The 22,948-nt window shown below is 44.3% G+C and overlaps 1 protein-coding gene across 4 annotated transcripts in view; it reads right to left on the reverse strand.

Moving 5' to 3' along the window:
• Nucleotides 1-22,948, reverse strand: part of PIK3R3 (phosphoinositide-3-kinase regulatory subunit 3) — a 295,637-nt gene that overhangs the window by 14,479 nt on the left and 258,210 nt on the right. For all 4 annotated transcript variants that reach the window (XR_012905836.2, XM_075935898.2, XM_075935896.2 and 1 more), the window contains 8 exons: nt 19,401-19,512; nt 14,121-14,219; nt 12,565-12,745; nt 11,528-11,653; nt 8,919-9,061; nt 2,862-3,038; nt 1,576-1,650; nt 1,023-1,193 (listed from right to left, as the gene is read on the reverse strand). Coding sequence is in view for 3 of the 4 variants with exons in the window: in XM_075935898.2 (XP_075792013.2) it covers nt 1,023-1,193; nt 1,576-1,650; nt 2,862-3,038; nt 8,919-9,061; nt 11,528-11,653; nt 12,565-12,745; nt 14,121-14,219; nt 19,401-19,512 (1,084 nt within the window). In the remaining variant the exon portion in view is untranslated. The remainder of the gene's footprint in view (nt 1-1,022; nt 1,194-1,575; nt 1,651-2,861; nt 3,039-8,918; nt 9,062-11,527; nt 11,654-12,564; nt 12,746-14,120; nt 14,220-19,400; nt 19,513-22,948) is intronic.

The raw sequence follows: 22,948 nt of genomic DNA on the forward strand, positions 1-22,948 counted from the left end.
GGCTCAGATACCTCCTCTATCAGCTCCTTGAGTATCCTGGGATGCATTTCATCAGGACCTGGTGACTTGCTGACATCTAACTTTCCTAAGTGATTTTTAACTTGTTCTTTGTGTAGCCTATCTTCTAAACTTACCCTCTCTCTGCTTGTATTCACTACGTTAGGCACACCTCCAGACTTCTTGGTGAAGACCAAAACGAAGAAGTCATTGAGCATCTCTGCCATTTCCAAGTTTCCTGTTACTGCTTCTCCCTCCTCACTGAGCAGTGTGGCTACCCTGTCCTTGGTCTTCCTCTTGCTTTTAATGTATTTATAAAAGGTCTTCTTGTTTCCCTTTATGCCTGTAGCTAGTTTGATCTCATTTTGTGCCTTTGCCTTTCTAATCTTGCCCCTGCATTCCCGTGTTGCTTGCCTATATTCATCCTTTGTTATTTGTCCTAGTTTCCATTTTTTATATGACTCCTTTTTTATTTTGAGATCATGCAAGATCTCCTTGTTAAGCCAAGCTGGTCTTTTGCCATATTTTCTATCTTTCCTACACAGCGGAATTGTTTGCTTTTGGGCCCTTAACAATGTCCCTTTGAAATACTTCCAACTCTCCTCAGTTGTTTTTCCCTTCAGTCTTGCTTCCCATGGGACCTTACCTACAAGTTCTCTGAGCTTATCAAAATCTGCTTTCCTGAAATCCATTACTTCAATTGTGCTGGTCTCCCTTCTACTTTTCCTTAAGATCATGAACTCTATTATTTCATATGGGCAGAAATTGGGTAAATATTGCATTTTATTAATACCAGCAGAACTGACTTACATGGGGCCTTTGTCTTGCCTTAACCTTTGTATTCATGCCCGTCAGAGTGAAAGAAGCTATTTGCATATATATTTACATGTATAGGCAACCACACTTAAGCTGCAGCCCTTGGCATGTGCTGGGAGTATCATTGTGGCCCCTGGGGGATTCCAAAGTTGAGTAGCTCTGATCTAGAGGTTTCTGAGTAAGTTAAACCATAAAGAGCACAGACTTACACCACAGAACAGGCGTAACATCCTTTCTTGCTACTCTCTCGAATTAAAAACGCTCCATCAGGTTTCCCACATAGTAAATCCTCTGCTTGGATACGGTTGAGATCCCCAACAAACCAAGTTTTTTCATCATAATGTGGCAGGTTTTCATCCTCTTCATTCACAAAGTACGTACTAGAAAAGAAGGAGATGCAACTTTGTTAGCTCAATCACCCAGTCGCTAAAGGAATCCTAACAAGGAGGATTTATTTTGCACAAAGCATACCAAAGGAAAATAAAATGCAAACAAAAGATACGTCTGGCAAGAGGCAGTTCAAACTGGAAGACCAGCCTTCTAATATTCACTTAGACATCAACCAAGAACCCTTATTCAAAAAGGTAGCCAGTGTCACATCAGCTGAACGCAGAGCTGCTTGCTCACAGGACAGAAAACTTCTCTGTAGGAAAGAACTCCAATCCCCTCTACAGAAACTGGCATTTTGTATTACTGAGCTCTGATCTTCCACTGAGGAGCTCAGCCACTTATCTGTGAGATTAAATGTACAAGGGCACTTACTCATCAATATTCTCATTTTTGATTCCCAGCCAGTCATTTATTCGCTTCTGCCTCACTCCTTTGTGATTGAGCCATCTGTCAGGATGAAAAATTAGAGAGCATGAATATATTCCCTAGTTGTTTGATACTAACCAAATGGAAGAGACGCTTAGACCTAGATCTCAAAGAAAGAGAATCTAGAGCAGGGGAGGAAGGGGGGAACTTACTGACCCTTGAAACTGTACTCACTAATCTTCAGAAGTGTGAAGGCCAGGTGTACCAATCAGGGCGTGGGGTTTCAGACTCATTCCTGTTGAAGCCCAGAGACCTCTAGCTCTAGCACTTAGCCCACAAGGTAGAAACCCTGAGCTCCCCCTGCCCAAGTCTGGTAGGTAAAGAACGGAGTGAGGATGTAGGGCGCTCTGTGAGTTACACTTTGACTGTAAAAGAGCCACATGTAGCTCACAAGCAATGGTTTGGCCACTAAGATTCAGACTGAGCTTACTCACACAGAGGCCCTAGGAAACACTGCCCAGTGTACCTTTATATACTCATCTTAGACTGAGCTCTTCTTTAGGGAGGGAGCAGCAGAGGAGAAATGGTCTCCAGACTCTGCAGGTTAAATGGGGAAGGAAAGTACTACTGCAAGTTTGCTGGGTCTTCTGATGATGGCTGCAGCTAGCTGCCTCTCCCAGAAAATGTACTGTCAGTGGAACATCCCTTCTCTCATGAAGCAGGTATTAATTCTCTGATACCAGCAAGACTCAGAGGTAGCATGCTTTGGAGTGTTATGGCCCTCCCAACCTGGGCAGTTGAAAAATCTATGGCTATGAGTAGTAGAGGCCTCTGAGGGATGTGTGTAAGTAAGAGGGAGTACACCATTCTAAGGAATCACCACCATTTTCCCCTCTGTTCTTCTCAACCTAGTTCTGCATCTTCTGCAAATATTAATGAGGGAAGCACATGGCAGTCAGATGGTACCTACCCTTATCATTCATGTTTTTCTAATTCACATGAATGTTACCTATACTGTAGAATGTGTTCGGGTCTACCAGATATGCTTAGACGTCTGACAGTGACAGTAATTATTCAGAAGTTAGGATTACAAAAGTAGTGGGAAAGACTAACCAGTTACTCAGTCATTTCATACTAGCGGCTTAATCTCCTATTAGAGCACGCACACAACTCTTGACTATCAAGAACAAAGAATGGGACTCCTGTTAATATAATGAAGTTACAGTATGATGGCAATTGTCTTTAACAAGTTAATCACGTTGTTTTGAAGTGCACAGGCCTTGCCTACTTACACAAGATACTGATCTCTGATCTTGCGTAGCTGGATAAGATCGGGTTTGATGCTATTCATTTTCTTATCAATTTCCCTATTGTCCAGAGCTTGTTTCTTCAAATCCTGCTCCAGACGCATTTTACTATCATGGATCTCACACAGGCGTGACTTTAACTTCTCATAATTCATCATAATTCTGTAAATAAATTTGTAATGTTTAAGAGGGAGAGAAATACACAACAAAAATCAACCCAGATGGATCTAGCCTTAAGAATGTAAAAGTAGTAACCCCTTCAGTAATGACAAAGCACTGGAAGACAAAGAGCCATACTGCTTTATATCACATTCCTCTTATCTTACTATCAGCTGAGTAGTGGCTACTTTTGCAAAGCTCTTTTAGTTTGTTTAGTGTGCAGTTCTACCCTAAAAAAAATAAAAATAAAAATAAAAAAATGTAAGGATGTTTCCTTCTTATTCCTTGGATCTGCACCTTAAAATGTAAGACAATTTTTTTTCTTCTGACAATGAACACAACTATGGGGGTGAACGAGATCCGATTCCTTCTCCATGGTCAGATTTATTTACTCAAGTTCTAAACTGTTAACAACCCTAGCACAGGAGTCACTATCAGCAGGATTTGTTTGGCCTGCAGATACTTAGTACTGATGAACAACAAGTAGACTACTTGATTCAATTTCAAATTGGTTTGCAGGCCTAGAAGTTAACCATCACCCTCTTGTCATTTACATTACTTGTAAACACTGACACCTGTTCTGAAGTCAAGATGAAGAATGGGTGTCCCACAATGTCACTTTTACAAAACCCCCTTTCAGGGCAGAATCACATGAAGGATATTACTGCAATTCAGAAGATACCACATCAAGTTAGCCATCATACTTGCCCTTGTACTACAGGGCAACGTACAGCTGTATTTATTTTAAAAAAAATTTTAGCAAGAACATTTAGGATGCTGGAATGAGATTGGACTTTTTTTCCCCCCCTTAACTATTTGGTGTTTAGGAGGTGGGCAGGTGTTAGCCCGCACACATCTAAAGGACCTCTCCCCAGCCTACAGGGAGGGTCCACAGAACCCAGACTAACCAACTAATTAATGGGGACAAATAATGAGAAAATAGGGATGGGCGTGAGGATCAAAGGGCTGAAATGAGGGAACTGGATGGGGATACCGGGCAGAGAGCCCTGGACAGCGCCCACTGCTCCCCGAAGGTCTTGAGAGAGTCAGCGGACGCTGCCCATTGGAACTCTGCCCAGATACGTGAGTGGATACAGCAACGGAAATAGGGCCCCACAGTCGCAGGCCCTTCCCCCAGCCAACCTCTTCTCCCTGGTTTTATAGATTGGACTTCTTGCACATAAATGCAACTGCTTATACTAAGAAGAGAAAGCTTAATATCGACTCTGCACAAATGTTTGGAGACAATTTATTACTGTGTAATCCTATACAAAATAGGCAAAGATGTTTTGCTGTTAATAATCTATTCCTTTATTAGTCTAAATGTAGAAATTTTAAGTTTGTGATTTAAGTGGAGTATTAAATTTCTGACATACTATAACAATTCTTGAGACAGAATAGGGGAGATTTTGTTTTATAGCAGGTACGTGCTCAAATCATAGTAATTTTAGGCAACTAAGTTAGGATACATTATATATGAACATCAAGTATCAAGAGTTCAGATGAAAAGATCACATTACTGTGTTGTGCTTAGGTACTGGCAAAGCTTGACAATGACAGCACCTTGCTATTAGCAGGCAACAGCGGTTAAAGCTTCAACCATTAACTTGTGTGTGTGTGTGGGGGGGGGGGGGGGGGGAGACACGACTTTGGTCAGATAGAAATTTAATCTATATTACAAAAATCTGACTGATAGTGGGTTTTAACATACATTAAGATCAGATTCTAACAAAAGTGAATTTTGATGCAGTTCACATTGATTTGCATGAAGATCACATTCAGCTTCTCAATCAAGTGCATTAGGAGACTAATCTCCATGGACAGATAGTGTGGAATCACTGTGGCTGTAGTCTGAAAAGGGACATTAAAACTTGGAGGGTGGGGCACCAGATTTACCAAGTGTCCTTTTTAAAACGGGCTCAGTTTACAAGTGAAAAGATGTTCTCTCAACTGCATCCCATGAAATCGAACTTGGGATCGGACAGTCAAACTAGGCTATGTTTTTCCTCACACATCAGTGTTGGAGATACCACAGCACAAATCAGACCCTCAACTGTGCTCCCAATTAAGCTCTATGCAACACATTTCAATGAAAACTGACTCACTCAGGGTATGTCCTCATTCCACGAAGAGTACAGCTAGTTCGGATTAGAAGCCTAATCCGAACTAGCTACTCCGTGCCGAGTGTAGCCGCGCAGCACGGGGTTCGAACTAGCCGGCATTTAAAAATGGCGCCGGCCGGCTTCATGCAAATGAAGCCCGGGAAATTCAAATCCTGGGCTTCATTTGCAGTTGCGGATGACTACATTACCCCCGCTAGTTCGGACTAGCGGGGTAGTGTAGACATACCCTCAGGTAACACACTAAATGTTATTGATGCTTGTAGAGGAACAGAATTCAGCTCCCTTGCACACTGCTATAGTTGAAAGCATTGATTCTCAAACTGGGGTCCGTGGACTGGACGCCTTTCAGGTGGTCTATGGCTCAAGCTCAGTCCTGCCCCCCACCCCATAGGGTTGGAGTGCCAAGTGCCCCTCAGCCTCCTTCATGCCCAGACCCTGAATCTCCAGCCCCTCACACAACCCCTCACCTCCACCGAGACCCTGCACCTCCAGCCTGCTCCTGCCCATTCCAACTGGCCAGACAGCCTACATCCAAGCCTGCTCCTGCACTCTACCTCCCACCCAGGCCTTGCACTCTCATCCCTTCCTGCACCCCCCTTCCTATCTCACACATTGAACTTCTCATTTTTGGTCCCACCCCAGAGCCTGAAGGTGGAGGGGGAGGGGGAGAAGAGATCTACAAAATGCACTAACCCCGGAACCCCAGAAGAGTAATCTGGCCTAATGGGAAGCCCTGAACATCAGTCTCTCCTGATGCTCCCTCCCTCCCATGGGGCTGCAGCACCAATGGAATGAGATGTCTTCGTTGGGGGCCACATTAGTGAAGGTTGGGGGGGTTTGGAGGGTTTTTTGGGGGGCTTCTCACTGGTGTGGCCCCCAAATGATTTTTCTGTGGGTCTGTGGCCCCCGACCCAAAAAAGGTTCCCCACTCCTGCCATAATTAAAAGCCATGTTGAAAGCTTGTGTGTGTTGGACATAAATTAGTATTTTACTTTATTTAAAATGAAGTTAAGCGCTTAATCTGTTTAATAATTTAGATAAGTATTTCCTTTCTTACTGGTTAAATGAAAACATTCTCCCTAACTGCAACACTGGCAAAATGGCTCAAGCGTAATTATATAATTAATGGTAAGTTTCCTTTAGCAGCTAGTGGTTTGTGGAAAGGTTTGCATTGAACCAGGTGGGCCATGAGCCAAAAAGTTGAGAACCACTGGTTTCAAGCTAAAGGGAAGGTTACTCACCTTGTGCAGTAACTGGAGTTCTTCAAGATGCGTCCCCTGGGGTGCTCCACTTAGGAGTGTCAGCGCTGCTCTGCACACAGCCCGGAGATCTTTAGTAACAGTCCCTGGCCGCTGGTGCGTGCTGCGCTATTTGCAATCACTCTGAGGGACAGTTAGGCATGTGCCGGCAGCCGTTCCCTCCGTTCCTTCTCTACGCTGGATTGTGTTAGCCTGGAGCGGAAGGAAGGAGGGTGTGCGTGGAGCACCCACGGGGACACATCTTGAAGAACTCCAGTTACTGCACAAGGTGAGTAACCTTCCCTTCCTCTTCGAGGGTCCCCAGGGGTGCTCCACTTAAGTGACTATGCAGCAGTATTCATGCTTGGCGGTGAGCACTCCATGATGCAGGATTGGCTGTTGGACAGTATGGTACGTCCAACGTTAGTGTCGGAGTCCTGAAAGGACTGAATAGCCTAATGCTGTGCAAAGGTATTGGCCGAAGCCCATGCAGTAGCTCTGCAATTGATGTCTATGGGAAGACCCCTGAGGAAAGCAGTTGTGCTAGATGCTGCTCTCGTGGAATGCGCCCGTATAACTGGCGGTTATTTCTGGGTGTAAGTGTGTAGAAATCCATTTGGAAACAGGTTGTCCTCTGGACTTGTCTGTGCACAACACAAATGGTCTGGGAGTGCATCTGAAGTCTCTTGTGTTCAAGGTACATTCAGAGTGTGCAGCACTGCCTGCCTGCTGTTCTCGTGTGGTTTTGGGAAGAACACAGGTAAGTATATTGGTTTGTTACAATGGAATGAGGCAAGTCTCTTGGGCAGGAATTTTGGGTGGATTCTAAGGATGACCATGGCCTTGTGGAACACCGTGTACGACAGATCCGCCATGAGTGCCGCTCTCTCTCCCACTCTCCTACCTGATGTTATTGCAATGAGAAAAGCGATCTTCATTGAAAGGTGGAGTAGCAAGCAAGTGGTCAGAGGCTTGAAAGGCTGTCTCATGAGTGAGTCCAGCACTAGAGACAAATCCCATGATGGTGCTGGGTCTCAATGTGGTGGATAGAGATTCCGTGTCCCTTTCAGGAATTTCTTCACACGGGTGGGAAAAACATGGAATATTCCAGTATGGGTCGGTGTATCGCTGATATAGCTATCAAGTGTACACTGAGGGAACTAATTGATAGTCCTGTGTCCCGCAGGTGGAGAATATACTCTAGTATGTTGGATATCCTTGCCCTGTGTGGATCCTGCACTTGAGCTGAATTCCAGGCTCTCCTCTAAGTCTCTTGCCCGTTTTGATCTCGGGGCGAGTTTCTGGCAATGTGGGCAGCCTCTCCCATGGTGGTCTTGCCCAAGGCAGCACAAACTCTGTTCATGTCCATCTGTCGCTGAAATGAAGATCTCACGCCCTGTGCGTCTTTTAAAGCCATATGGTGCGGGCATGACAGGGATCGCCTGTTTGCTACAGGTGAGCGGGATGCAGCGGTAGCACCTGCGCCCTGCTCCACTTGCTCTTTATCTTCTGTTGTTATCGGTATCTCAATAAAAGAAAGGTTCTTCTTTGTCTTCACTTTCTAATCGTGTTAAAGGTTTTGAAGGAAGACTATCTCCTTGCAACCGATCCCGGCGGAGGTTGAGAAGGAACGGAGGCCACCAGCATGTGCTAAACTGTCAGAGTGATTGCGCAACAGCGCAGCATGCGCCGGTGGCCAGGGACGGCTATCAAAGGTCTTTGGGCCATGTGCACAACGGCGCTGACACACCTAAGTGGAGCACCCATGGGGACCCTCGAAGAAGAAGAAGAAGAATTTGCTTTTGTCAGATTCCTACGACTATGAAAACACATAAGGGAAAATCCCTACTAAGTCAGAAAAGACCATTTTTCAGGGCAGAAATCACGCTTTGAAGAGTGCCTACTAGCTTCCCTATAGGTCAGCAATACTTATAAAAAAAAGAAAACCCCATTGACTTAGATTAAAATTGTTGCCTAACAAAGTGTTAAAATAATAAACATTTTGAAATTAAGAACGAAGTACTAAAGATCCTTTGAAGACACTGACTTGGATCTCTGATGCACACGAATCTCTTAGCAATATCAATGGGAGTTTCTAAGTGGACACCCAAGAGTATGTGACAAGTGCTTTTGCACTAATTGTTTCCAAGATTCACTCTAATGTGCAAGTAAAAATGAGCTAACTTTTCTTTAGCTCACATTTTAGCTGTACATTGATTCCCCCTCTTCCAGACAGCATTGCTTACACCTCACATTTTTCTGAAGAAAGCTCTTCACTATAAATCTAGACTTAGAGTGAAAAGACCAGAGATCATCCAAGTGTAATGCCCAGCAAATGCAGAATTGTCCTCTATAGTGCCTCTACACTGTTTGGGATACTTCAACAAAGGAATATGAATCTATTATAAAAATACCACACTACTTCAATTTCACAAAAGAAGGCTTAACAACAGAATTCTGTTTTGTTTCATGAGTGTGCCTATGTAGGAAGAACACACAAGGAGTATGCTTTGAGATCCTACCGTTCAATTTCCTTCTCATTCCCTTCTCTGCGGAATCGTTCAATGTATTCTTTGCTGTATCTCTCTTGCGTGTGGCACTGTTCCTCAAATATTTTGATGGTTTCATTAAATGCTTCAATTGCAGTTCTCTTCATCTGAATTTCCTATACAAAGAAACCAAAACCAAAAAGCATACTTAGTCATTTGCATCCTGAAATAAGTTACAGGCACAAGATTCAATTATGCTTCCTAAATAGATTGTCAGAAAGAAACCTTCAGCCTTCATTTAAAATGAAATTATGAAAAAATCTGAGTTTTACTGAACACGAAAATACACGACCCATTTTAGCCAAAGTCTCAAAGAAAGCAGATCATCTCTCCCTCCACAAGGTTTACCAAGTTATAAAGTCCTTGTAATTAGGGTTCTTTGACAGAAAATCCCAGCACAGATCTTTACATTACAATATTAGGTCCTAGTTGTTAGAGCTCTTGTTATTACCTATAGTCCACAACTCAGACCCCTCCAACACATTATACCCAATCTACAACCCATCTTGGAAAATGATCCCTCACTCTCAGAGGTCTTGGGAGAAAAGCCTATTTTTGCTTACAGACAACCCCATAACCTGAAACAAATTCTTTCTGGTAACCATGCCACACAACCACATCATAAGCCTCCAGGAACCCAGCCCTGCAACCAAAAACGATGCCAACTCTGTCCACATATCTAGACTGGTGAATGCATCACTGTATCCAACAACATAAGCAGGGCTCGCCAAGCCGCGGCGAGCCCCACTTGCCTGCCTCACGGTTCAGCAAGCTGCGCATGCGCTGATTGCGCTGCGGCGCTGTGCCAGGCTATAATCTACTCAGCCGTGGCAAGTAGATTACCTAAATTGTCGAGCCCTGAACATAAGACACCAAATCAAAAGGTCATTTGACTGCATATCCAGTAATTTGATCTGCGCCATCAAATGCCAGCAGTGCCCCACTGCTATATATATTGGACAAACTGGACCGTTTCTACGGGAAAGAATCAGTGGACACAATCAGATATACATAAAGGAAACGTACAGAAACCTATTGGGGCACACTTCAATCTTCCACATCACTCTTTAAAAGATCTCCAGGTAGCTGTCTTGTCACAAACCAGTTCTGCAAGCCAGATCCACGAGGAAGCATCGGAATTACAGTTCATCCACAAATTAAATTCACATGCCTAATGGACTCAATCGTGATGAAAGTTGGTTGAGACACTACCAACTTAAAAGCCATTGAAGGTGCAAACAGCTCACAAGATCTATTAACTTTGATTCTTATTTGCTTCATTTTAACTACCCAATCTTCAGATATTTACTGATTCCCTCTGCTCTCCGACATCCATCCCCCTTCCTTTTTCTTCCCTCCCTCCTCTCCTTCCCCGCTCCTATTTATTTTGGACATGCACATCCTAAACTCGTAACTACGGTCATCTGAAGAAGCGGGCTGTGCCCACGAAAGCTCATGATACCATCTACATGTTTTGTTAGTCTATAACAGTGGTCTCCAACCTTTTTACACCCAAGATCACTTTTCAAATCTCAGAACAGGCGAAGATCTACCGCCCCGCTCCTTCCTTGAAGCCCCTCCCCTTCTTTGAAGCCCCGCCCTCTCTATTCTCCTCCTGTCCATCACTTGCTATCCCCAGCCCTTACTTACACACTCTGATACAGTTTATTTTTAAATTATGCGATACATACAATTAAAATCACGTGTTTATAGTTATGAAATAAATGGTCTGTTTTTTAGTCATGCTATTTAAATCTAAAATGAAGCATTTATAATTATACATTTTGTGGGGACGGAGTACTGTGGCTGGGGGCAGGGGAGAGGGAACAGGGTGCTGGGAGGGCAGAGGACAGGATTCTGCAGCAGGGGACAGAGTGCCAGTGGGGACAGAGTTCGAGGAGTGGGGACGCGAATGGGGACAGAGTTCGGGGAGTGGGGACGCGAATGGGGACAGCATTCTGTAGTTGAGGACAGGGGAGTGGGATGCCAGGGGAGGCAAAGAGTCCCCTGCATCTCCCTCCTCCCAGCATTCTCCCCCACCCCCCGGAAACCAGTGCATGCCTTCCCAGGGGGCCGACCCCCCCACCCGCGCAGGGAAGCCCCGCGCGCGCGCCTGCCCAGGGGGCCGACCCCCCCACCCGCAGAGGGAAAGCCACGCGCGCGCGCGCCTGCCCCGAGCCAACTCCCCCCTCCACGCAGGGAAGCCCTGCGCGCGCTCACCTGCCCCAGAGCCAACCCCCCCGTGCAGGAAAGCCTCGCGTGTGTGCCTGCCCAGAGGGCCAACTTCCCCCCCCCACCCACGCAGGGAAGACCCGCGCACGCGCCTGCTCCGGGACCAACCCCCGCCCCCCCCCCGTGCAGGAAAGCCTTGCACGCGCACCTGCCCAGGGGGCCGCCCCCCCCTACCTGCGCGGAGAAGCCCCGTGGGCGCTTGCTCTGGCGTTTTCACTAACTTTGCTTCTGGTTTTGTTTTCCTTTGTGTCAATTTTTTTTAAATAATTTGTTTCGCTGTCTTAGGAATAAAAATTCAGTTTTTAATGAGCTGCTGTAATGATCAACAAAAGGTTATTTTAAAAACTGACCTGTAATGTTCTGGTGTATTCCTCATATAGTCTGTCATACTCTTTACTCTTGTCCTGATACTGAGAGTGGTATTCCTGAAGCTTTTTACCTACTGCATCTATGTTATCTTCTTTCACCAACTGATCCTGTGTACATCAGAAAAGAAAGATGGTAAAGTAGTTTCTCCAAGCACTGGTCCTCTGTCAACTTCAAGTGCCTATTTCTGTAATCAATGGACCAATTTTTATATTAGGCTTCTAGAAGTGTAGGGGGAAAAAGAGAGATAGTTTGACAAAGCAAAACATAAGCTTCAGAGTCCTGAAAGAGAGCAAGTGGGAATATGAAACTCAGAGCTAAATCCAAAAGAATAATAAAAAAAGACAACATAAGGTCAATAGATGCCTAGACCCCCTTAGAGAAAGAAGGAATAATGTAGGATAGATCAAATTTTGTTTGTTTGCAAAACAAGAGGTCACAGAACTTATGGAAAACTGGAGCAATTTTGCTCAGTGTTAAAGATTGCTACATAGCAAAGAGAAGGAGGAAGGATCAGCCTAAAGTCCTAGGATCTAGAAAACTAAGCACAGAGGAATGAGCAGTCACAATTCTGCAAGTGACTGATTTTAACATTTTGTATATAAACAGTTGCTTTGCATCCTAGACCACAGAGCCCTGCATGTAATTCAATAACTCTCTCAACCTCAGCTTCTCCACTTGTAAAATACACGTGATGACAATTATCTGTATCATAAGGAGGTTGTGAAGCAGAACTTAATATTTAAGTAGCAGGAGAATTATAAAGGACTGGCCAACATGAGCGCTTGAAGTAGAGGTCAGGTCCGTCTCCTAACTTTGTGGTTATTGTTCTAGACCACATAGACTCTTGGAACCACTACTTTGTCCTTAAACATGCAAGGCTGAGATTTCAAGCAAAAAGGGGATCTGAGTTTTCACAGGATTCATATGAAAAAATCCAGGCTCTAGAGAGAAAAGCCAACATTTTATGACATGGGGAAAAAAAATATAGAGAACAGTTACTGGACTCTGGAAACCTCACCTGTTGATATCTGGATACTGGATACATCAGCTTCACATCAAGCTTAGGATTGTACTGAGCAAGAGATTCATGGCGGTAGTGGTTAATCAGCTCCACAACAGAATTAAATGTCAATGGGTCAGAAAAACCATATTTTCCATCCCGATGATAAATCTTTATCAGTTTGTTGTTGCCACCTTTCCTGTAAGGCAATACAATAACTTAGAGGTTTTGTTGTGCACATGGATAGCAAGTGTACACACACAAGCTGCCACATGTACAGTATGAGTACCCATGCTGAGTTCTTCTTAAAGACAACACTACAATTCCTAACAAGAATCTTTATAGCTAGTCAGATACTCTAACATGTACCTTTAAGTAAATACACACAAAAAGTCTCAAGTTTTATTGAGCAGCAGAAAAGCAGAAAGTAAGTCTCTTCCTATATTATCTCTGGGAATAGTTTACTGTATTTAAGACCTAGTTTAATTAGAAATTCTCTAAGGGGATTGCTAAGGGTTCCTTAAGGCAGCCACACACAAAAAAACATGGTGAACAACCAGGAATATGGAACTCGGGACTAAACAAAAATACCCTAAACACCCAACAACAAAGAATACATAAGATCAGGAGATGCCTAGATTCCTCTTAGAGAAAGAGGGAGCAATGAGGGACACGTAGGGAAGAAAGATCAAAGTATTATACAAATTAAAAAGCACTTGCAAACCTATTATCAAACAGCATCCAAAATTTTAGATTGTTTAACACTGGATACTCAAACTTAAGTGAGTCCTTAGAAGGATTTATAACAGGTTAATTAATCCAGGACTTCAAAGTATCTAGTTTTGTATTTACTGGAAGTGTTTGCTTATTTTTCCCTCTACCAATAAAAAAAGTTTGAATAGCAGAAAAAGGACAGAGCACTTTCTTAATGTATGGCTCCTGCAGATACATGCCTGTGTGTTTACATATTCAGATCACCTTTAACTAGATTTTAAGGCAAGTCCTGCCTTGACAGAAAACTTATACTCAGTAATTTCAGAGCGGTGGTGCAAGTGACAACAGAATTTGGTCACAAGCATACATTTTTAAACTGATGATGATTTTGAACTCCAAGACAATATAACTATCTGCCACGTAGCAACTCAGAATAAAGCTGATCCTACTATTTTGTGAATATATTAGACAAGACTCTGCAGCAAGTTACACTTTGCTGTGTGATCAGAATTGGTGACATTAAATGCAGTGTCCCAGCTTAGTAGAACCTTCTTAAATCAAAAGTACAGAGAGATGGAGAGATACAGAACTAGGACCTTTACCGATTATGACTGCAACACAGAGATATCCAAATAGGACTGTTTCAGGATGCACTGGGCTCAGTACAAGAAGTGGGATGGTGTTTCTAGGGGCTGCTCCTTTATTTACTTATTCCACACATCAGCAATCTCTGGAAAAATGTTTCCAAGAAAGTGGAGATCTCTACTGAGGGCATTTCATGTATATACTAACGTGGTACCTATTGACACTGGTGTGTCTACTAAAAGCAAGGTATAAAAAGTGAAATACCCAATGCTTACCGCAATGTCAAAGTGTAATCTCCCTGCTTCTTGGTTGATGCATCACGCACCAGAAATGTTCCATCTGGCATGTCTCGTAATTTGTCATTTACCTCTTCCCTGGCAGAACAAAAACATTGGAAGAAGGATCAATGAGAAAAGTTAGGTAGTTGATTTGCTTAAAAATAAAACACAAAGAGAAGCCGTCGGGGTGCATAAGGAATCAGATTTCTTTTCTGTTTTGCCTTCAAAATCTTATGTAATCTAAAAGTTTGTTTTTCAAATTTTCTATTTTCAGATTTAGGATATCCTTAGGGATGCGAAAGGTTAATTGGTTATCTGGTAAGTATTACCCTCAACGGTAATGTTTATCAGTTCTGGTTAACCGGCAACCAGAGGCTGCTGGAGCAGCTCCCGGCCTGCTGCAGGCAGGGGGCTGCTCTGCCCCACAGGGGGCCTGCCATGGACAGGGGATGCTCTGGATGCCGGAGGTGGGGGTTGCTCCAGCAGGGACTGGGAGCAGGCAGCCAGCCCCGAAGTGGAGCTGGGGACAGGAGACCCGGGGATGAGGCCTGCTCCAGCAAGCAAGGCTTAGTCAATTAAACTGGCTAAACGTTAGGTAAACCTAACATTTAACTGGTTAACCAAGATTTTACTACCCTAATATCTGTAGGGATAATATTTTTGTTCAGCCTTTAAGGCTATGTTAGACCAGTCTGAACTTGCTCACTCTTAGCAAAAACCAGCAGCTGCACTTAACTGCTATTTAGAAAGAAGGCTATGTATAAGCAACAGGAGCAGCTGTGTCTCAGAGAAATCACCAAGTTCAAAACCTTTCAAAGTGTAAACAGGTGCCTTTTGTGAAAGCAGTTCTAGCTCTTTAAGAAACTGGCATGATCATTCATAGAAGTTGGGTCAGAGAAGTATCCAGTCCAGAACACATCTCTAGTCTCAAAGTTCACTAGTGGTTTGATTCTGATATTTCTTTTACTGCAGTTTGAAAGCCTCTGTAATGCAACTAAATCCCAGTGGAATTACTCTCAATTTTCAACTGTTGTGAGAAGAAAGTTAGGCTTTATTCTTTTAACTAAATGGAAGAGATTTTTATGGAATGGGTAGCACCCATAAGCATTTCAAATAAAGTATGTGACTCAAGAGTGTTAGCTGAACTTTTATGAAATTCATTCCACCCAAATCCACACCATGCTTTACTTAAAAAATTAATACTTTGTCCTTTATAGCACTCTTCACACAGGGATCTCAGTATATGTTTACACCTACGAAGTTTTTGCATTGTCCGTTTCACAGGTGAATAGGGAACTGTAAAAGAAAAGTGCTGGTTTGTGTACTCATTCAGGATCACAGACATCAGGGAGTATTTACATTTGCAGCACTTCCATCACAGATGAGAGCAACAACCCACTGAGGGCAGCTATCCCACAGTGCAGCTCTTCTGGGAAGGGGGAGGGGGTTATTGTAAGTCATCCTGGGTCCCTCCAGAGTTGCTTATCCCCAAACACTGGTCAGCTCCAGTAGCTCAGCATTGCTGCAAACAGGGGATCATTTGCTCCATGGAATAAGCATTGTCACCTGGTAAGACAAGTGAACACTAGCCAATAAAATAGGATGGGGAGTTTCAAAGTTCACAAGGGGAGGGGCAGGCATTTGTTACCCGAGTCAGAGCAGCAGAGGTGCTGGCCAGAGTGGTCACCTAGGTAACTGTGGGATATCCAAGGGAAGCTAAAAGCTCTGTATACCACAAAAATGTATCTGCACTTGCACATCAACAGTAAGAGCTGTCCGTCTCTTGTGAAGGCGATTTTCTTTTTGCAGTGACATTTCTGAGTTTCACAGCAAAAAGTCACTGGTGGATGTAAAATGCTCCCACGTTTTTTGCACAAAAGGGACGTTTTCCACTTTAAATGGTAAGTGTAGACATGCCCTCAGAAGCAAGTTGCAAACACTTTATTTAATTCATTGAGAGCACAGTTGAGATCAGCTAGGATATTTGACCTTTCATTCTCTAGTAATGCCCAGCGGGCTGGAACTGCAGTTCATTGTGGAACATCCCTAACTTATTCTCCACCCTTCAATCCAATAGAGTATAACGTCTGTTGGCTTTCAGAGCGCAATGAAAAGCCCATCTGTTGCTCAAGGTGGCTGACAACTAATCAAATATATATCCTGTCAGTGCATATTTGATTAGTATATATAAAGCCATTCCTGCAAAACTGTGTATACTCATCCCATCCTGAGATCACTTATACTCATAAATCAAGAGCTATGCCATTAGATCAGTATAGTAATACTATTGTAAAAGTGATTTAAGAGAACAATCAATCCCTCTGGGTTTTGTGATCAGATTCTGTCACTGTTCATTAAGGGCCTGAATTGCAGCCTGCCCTCACACGGATCTAAATGGGGTTATTTGAGTAGGATATTAAAGTGTAAGGGTGGCACAATCCAGATGTAAAGTCCTTTTTTCTTCTGTTGAAGTTCTAAGAAGCTAGTGGGGGGCTTATGAAATCTTTTGCTAGACACCACTCAGGCATGGAGCAGACAGCAATTCAAACTAGCATCTAATTCTTGTTTTAGTTACAGCTCTAGCATTTCTTTCTATATTAGGGATGTAAGCAACTACCTGATAAACCTGGGCTTAATGGGTAGTTGAGTCACTACTTGACAAGACGCTCCCCTCCCCTCTTTCTGCTTCTGTATCAGAGCCAGCAGGGAGGGAGCAGGAGCCGGTGCTGGGGGGGGAGCCGGCTTAAAAGCTGGTTCCTCCCAGCACACTCTCCCCGGGGAGGTGGGGTGGGGTGGCAGAGGCGGCGGCAGGGGAAACTGCATGAGCAAGGATGGTCCCGACTCCTGCACCTTTGCCCATGGCTCTTACTACATTTGAAAGGCAAAGCTGCAGCTGGGATAGCGAACATCCACCCCTCCACCCATTATTGACTAATCGAGTAGTCGACGGCAATCCCATCGAGTACCTCATTAGCTAAAAATTCCTGTGGGACAACAGAATGTCATCATGACACCAGCGTCACCCCCTCACACCGCTCCCCTATGGGGGGGCAGAAGAGGAGGAGGAGGGGGTTATCTTAGGCTGCCACTCCAGCTCCTGTTCCCACCCTCGACTCTGGCTGCCTTCCGCACTGACCGGCCTCTTCCCCCACCGCCTGCAAATGCTCCTTGTGCCGCATTACCATCACCACCGGCCAGACCAAGCCCAGAATGCACAGCCCCACCTTTCTTGCTGACCAGCTACTGCTCCTCCCCAAGCCATGCTACCGTTACTGCCGGCTGCCCTGGTCTGCCCCTGGCTGCCTTTCCTGCTGAGTAGTCTCTTCCTCCACAGCTCCTCCTTGCGCCACACTACCATTGCCGCCTGGGCCTGCCATCGTGCCTCGCTACCATCGCCTCTGGGTGCTCAAGCCTGCCCCATGACATCTTTGCTGCTGACTGGCCTCTTCCCCTGCAGCTCTACCGGCTGCAGCCCCTCCTCCTGCCACCCCCAGTTCCGTTACTCAGAGCTCCCAAGTTGAGAACTCACATCCCCAGCCTGCTCAATCACTGCCCTGCCGAGACCACGCACCCTCAGCCCCCTCACTCACACACCCCTGGCTGAGACTCCTCACACAATGCAGTTCTATCTCCTTGCCCTCCCCTCCTCTCAGAGGCTGAAGCGCCAGGGGAAAGCCCTCTTGAAGTGTGTCCTTGCACTGCTATTCCCCCAGCTGGGGGAGGGGGAAGGGAAGTGGCAGCGCACAGGGAGCCTTGGGGCTCTCCCTCCCCTCCTCACCAGAAAGCCAATGCTGGTGCTTCAACATCATGGGGAGGTGGGGGGCAAGGCTCCCTGATGCAGGGGGAACACGGGGACAGCAGAGCTGGTGTTAGAGAATGAGGGGTCTCAGCAGGGTGGTGAGTGAGGGAGGGAGGGATGTGGGGGTCTCAGCTTGGGAGGAAGCAAGGCTAGAGTGCCAGCACAGGCTCCCAATGCGGCTCCAGCCCCCTCACTCATAACCCCCAAGCCAAGACCCCGCACTCCCAGCCCCCTCACTCAAACCCCTCCACCAAGACCCTGTACCCTCATCCCACTCCTGCTCCCGCCCCTTTGGCTAGACACCTACCCCCAGAGAGAGGAGGGTTAGTGAGCATAGCTCTCAAGCTTCACTGGCCATGAAAACCAGCAGAGAGGGGGGGATGGCGAGTGTAGCCCCCTAGTTTAGTTTACTGGTTTTATTTTTTATGTAGAGACATAAATATACTCTTATTGAAAGCTGCATGAATTGCACATTCCCCAATGCTATGTTTAATAAATCTAATGACTGATGCCAGGATATTCAGAACAGCTTTCCTTTGCAACCTGAAAGGCTAGAAAAGCTTCTAAAAAAAAAAATCTTAACATTCTGTAGAAAGAATCGTTTATCCAAGAAAACAATTGTAGCAACAAGATTATGAACTACTGTTCTAGAACAATAACCACAGAGGAACATGTTAAACACTTTCAGTTACCAATTCAACATAGTACTAAGCACACATTTAAGTGTTCAACTAATTCTGGGCCTAACTGAAGTTCTTGCAGTGAAACGTCTGTATCGGGCAACCAAGGCTAGCGACTGAACCGCATGAGCAGCCCTCCAACTCAGTGGGCATGTGCACTAACCATGACCCTAAGAATAAGATTAAATACATTGCACTTGATTATCCTTCTTTATCATGCCTTTTCAACAGAAAGTGATCCATTATTAGGGGCAAATTAAATTGCTGGCAAAAGTAACAAAGCAGCAGAAGGAGTGCATGGCTCTTACAATATTGTGTGCAATCAGCATGCATCTCACATGTGCCCTTGCTTTAAATGTGTGTCACTTCTCATTTTGCCAGGGGCTGCTCAACCCTCCAATCCTCTCCAGTCCCTGCCCTCACTCTACCTCTTCCCTTAAAGCCCCACCCTGTCTCTTCTCCGCCTCCTCTCCCTTCTCCTCCCCCCTTCCCCTAGAGTTTGAATGCTGCATATCAGTAGATGCCTGGCATTCAAACTCTAGGAAGGAGGGGGATAAGCAGGGACAGGGCCTGAATCATCTGATTCATGGCAGTACTGAAGTGCTGGGAGGCAGGGAAGAGTAGGTAAGCGGGGCCCCTAGCACATGAGGCACAGGGGGACAGACCAAAGAGGGACAAGGAGTGGCCTGAACTTAGAACCCCAGAGGGCCCCAGAGTTACCCACTACTCATATACAGGCTCAAAAAAGGAGCATCTCTTTAAAAGGCTCATTTTATTCCAATAATGATTGTTCTTTACCTTGAAATATCCCCCCAATACCATTCTGCATCCTGCAGAGAGAAACTGGAATTGTCCTTTATTCCATTTGGGTTGACCGGAGTCATTGGTTTCGGGGGCTTTGGAGGAAGAGCTGAAAAACAAAAAACAAGATTTTTTTCCATTTATCTTTTTGGCTTAACTTCTTGAAGTATTAGATAACAGTCAAGATATTTTAGTTAACAGGAGACAAAAGTGAAGCATATATAAGGCAAGGCAAATATTATAGAATCCTGTCAGTGGCTAAAGGGAGAGAACAGGCAGCCTGAGCATGGATGTGTTTTTTTCCTCCAAAAAAATATGTAATTCACAATTTATTAAAGCCCTTTATAGTAGTAAAACATACATCAAAAAGAGGTAAGCTTGGCTCCAAAAGAACTGTCCAGCCTCTAAATACACTGGAAGTGGCAGTTCTCATAAAAGGATTAGGATTGCAACCATTGCCCCATGAATAGGCATACAATTTAGAAAATGAGGAGCAAGAAGAGGAGTAAAGGAGTAAATTGGTGCAGAGCTAATCACATTCTAGCCCTATGTTGTCAAGTTTCCCTTTCCACCTTTGAACTGTAAGGGGCATTCCACTCATCTGAAGTGGGCGGTGCCCATGAAAGCTAATGATACTATTATATATAAACATATCTGTTAGTCTCTAAGGTGCTACATGACCACTCATCTTTTAAGTTGCAGACTAACATTACTACCCCTCTGAGATGTGTAAGGGGCAGAGGTCATGTCACAAGAGAGCAAACTTTCCAAGGATAGGTCTACACTGAAAAAAAAGGAAAACCATACCCATCACAGCGCATCACGTCTCAGAACCCAGGTCAATAGATTTGAGCTTCAGCCACGGAGCTAAAAGTATCAGAGTAGCCATTCCCACTTGAACTCTGCAACCTAATCGGAGGGGGCGGGGGTTTCAGAGCCCAAGCAGGAACATCTACACTGGTATTTTGAGCCCCACAGAGCAAGCCCAAATCAGTTGACCCAGGATTGGAGTCTCATAAATGTGGGTTTACTTTTGCAACATAGACACAACACATCCCCGGGCCTTGATTACATAGCCTTCACAAAAAGTGTGCTTCAGTGGTCCAGAGCTATGCTGGAAGGGCACATCAAGTGTGGTTCCACAGGGATCATTTTTGGGACCGGTTCAGTTCAATATCTTCATCAACGATTTAGATCATGGCACAGATAATATGCTTATTAAGCTTGCAGATGATACTAAGGTGGGAAAGGTTGCAACTCCTTTAGAGGATAAGTGTCATAATTCAAAATGATCTGGACAAATTGGAGAAAAGGTATGAGGTAAATAGGAAGATGCTCAATCAGAACAAATGCAAAGTACTCCACTTAGGAAGGAACAATCTTTTCAACACATACAAAAAACAGGAAGTGACTGTCTAGGAAGGAATACTGCAGAAAGGGATCTGGTGGTCATAGTGGACCACAAGCTAAATAGGAGTCAACAGTGCGACACGGTTGCAAAAAATCAAACATGATTCTATAATGCATTAATAGGAGTGTTGTGAGCAAGACACGAGAAGTAATTCTTTTGCTCTACTCTGTGCTGATTAGGCCTCAACTGGAGTATCGTGTCCAGTTCTGGGCAGCACATTTCAGTAAAGATGTGGAGAAACTGGAGAGGGTCCAGAGAAGAACAAAAACGATTAAAAGTCTAGAAAACATGACCTAAGAGGTAAGACTAAAAGAATTGGGTTTGTTTAGTTTGAGAGGAAAAAAAAGATTACTGAGATGGGACATGATAGCAGTTTGAGTACCTAAAAGGGTGTGACAAGGCAGAGGGAGAAAAATTCTTCTTAATGTCTGATGATAGGACAAGAAGCAAAGGCCGTAAAATGCAGCAAGGGAGGCTTAGGTTGAACATTCAGAAAATTTCCTAACTGTCAGGGTGGATAAGCACTGGAATAAATTGCATAAGGAAGTTGTGAAATCTCCATTATTGGAGATATTGAAGAGCAAGTTAGATAAATATCTAGATGATGCTTGGTCCAGTTATGAGGGCAGGAGACTGGACTTGACCTCTCAAGGTCCCTTCCAGTTCTAGTATTCTATGATTTTATGATTCAAAGTTCTTAAAATAGCAATAGTATGCAATTCTTAATGTGAGTACATACAATCTGGTATATAGGCAGAAATGCTATTATGATCACTAGAAACAACATTTTTGATCTTTAATTCAAGTTTAGGAGTCACTTGACACAGAAGTGCATTGCTTAGAGCCATTCATCTGTTTACCTCTGAACCACATCTCCCACACTGAAAAATCCCAAACAAACCTGTGCTCTAACTGCAGTTTCAAATACCATTTCATGTTGAGGATCCAACACACAGTAGCTTTACTGTTCTTGGACAAACCGGCAAGTGCTCAACTGAGCCAATCTAAACTAACCTGAACCCTGACCCAGACGTTCTCACTCTGGAGTTACTGACCAAGCACCTGATTCAGATAGTAGCATTCATTCTGTGGTTCTGAATACTAAAGCTGCAGTATACAGGTTCTTTTTGTGGTTCAGCTGGGAATGTTCAGGTGTACATGAGTCTAGAGGTGCAAATATTAGATTTTGTATAAGGAAGGAGCAACTTCATGGAGCTCATGGAAGTGAACTGCTTCTGCTAGATTTAAATGTGGCTCCATGATTTATAACCATAATTGTGTGGCAGTTTAAAGAGACAGAGATTTCTGAATGGTGAGCTCTGCCCCTCTAGTTAGGCACAGTGCATGTTCAGGCAGGGAGGGGAGCATAGCTGGGGCCCAGGCCAGTCTCCATTGGGGACAGAGTGCATACCACATAACTCCGCTCCTTGCCTAGCTGCCAACCCCACAGCCAGGGTCCCAGCTCCTTCTTAAGGCTCCAGCTCCACACTCGGCCCTGCCCCCTTACCCTATTTCCTCCCCTCCCCAAACACTCCCTCCAGGAGCTGTGGATCTGCTTCCGACTTCAGGAGGCATGAGATACAGTTTGAGACCACTCTTCTAGGAGATAAATTCTGATTTCAAGTCATAGCAATAGAAATCCAACGTTCCTGAAAACCAATAGCCCTATGATTCTACTTTGTTTTCTGATTACTCAAGTTGAACTGGCGGTCATTTTATCTGAAGTCTCTATTCAGTTATACTTTTGGAACACAAAAACAAAACAAAAAAGTACAGACAGTTTCTTTCTACACTCACATTTGGACATTTCTGTTCTGCATGCTTTAAATGAACTATAAAAGCAAAACAAAAAATTTAGACAATATTTAGAATTTAGTTGCTAAAAATCTGTAGTCAATACTAGGCTGGTTTTAAAGATCCAAAAATGGTTCTCAGAACCTTCCATAATACTAACTAACCAATACCAACTAAGAACAGGAAACTCAAGTTCTTTGCACTAGTGTTTAAAAAAAAAAAAAAAAAAAAAAAAGAAGAAGCCTGTAGCTATGCCAGGGTAGGCTGAGATCTCAAGTTAAACAACAGGCCTTGCAAGAGTGTTGCAAGGGTGGTGGCAATTCTCTCTGTCTCCTAGTAG

This window comes from Pelodiscus sinensis, chromosome 9 (genome assembly GCF_052426305.1).
Source record: "Pelodiscus sinensis isolate ZL-2025 chromosome 9, ASM5242630v1, whole genome shotgun sequence".
Taxonomy (NCBI): domain Eukaryota; kingdom Metazoa; phylum Chordata; order Testudines; family Trionychidae; genus Pelodiscus; species Pelodiscus sinensis.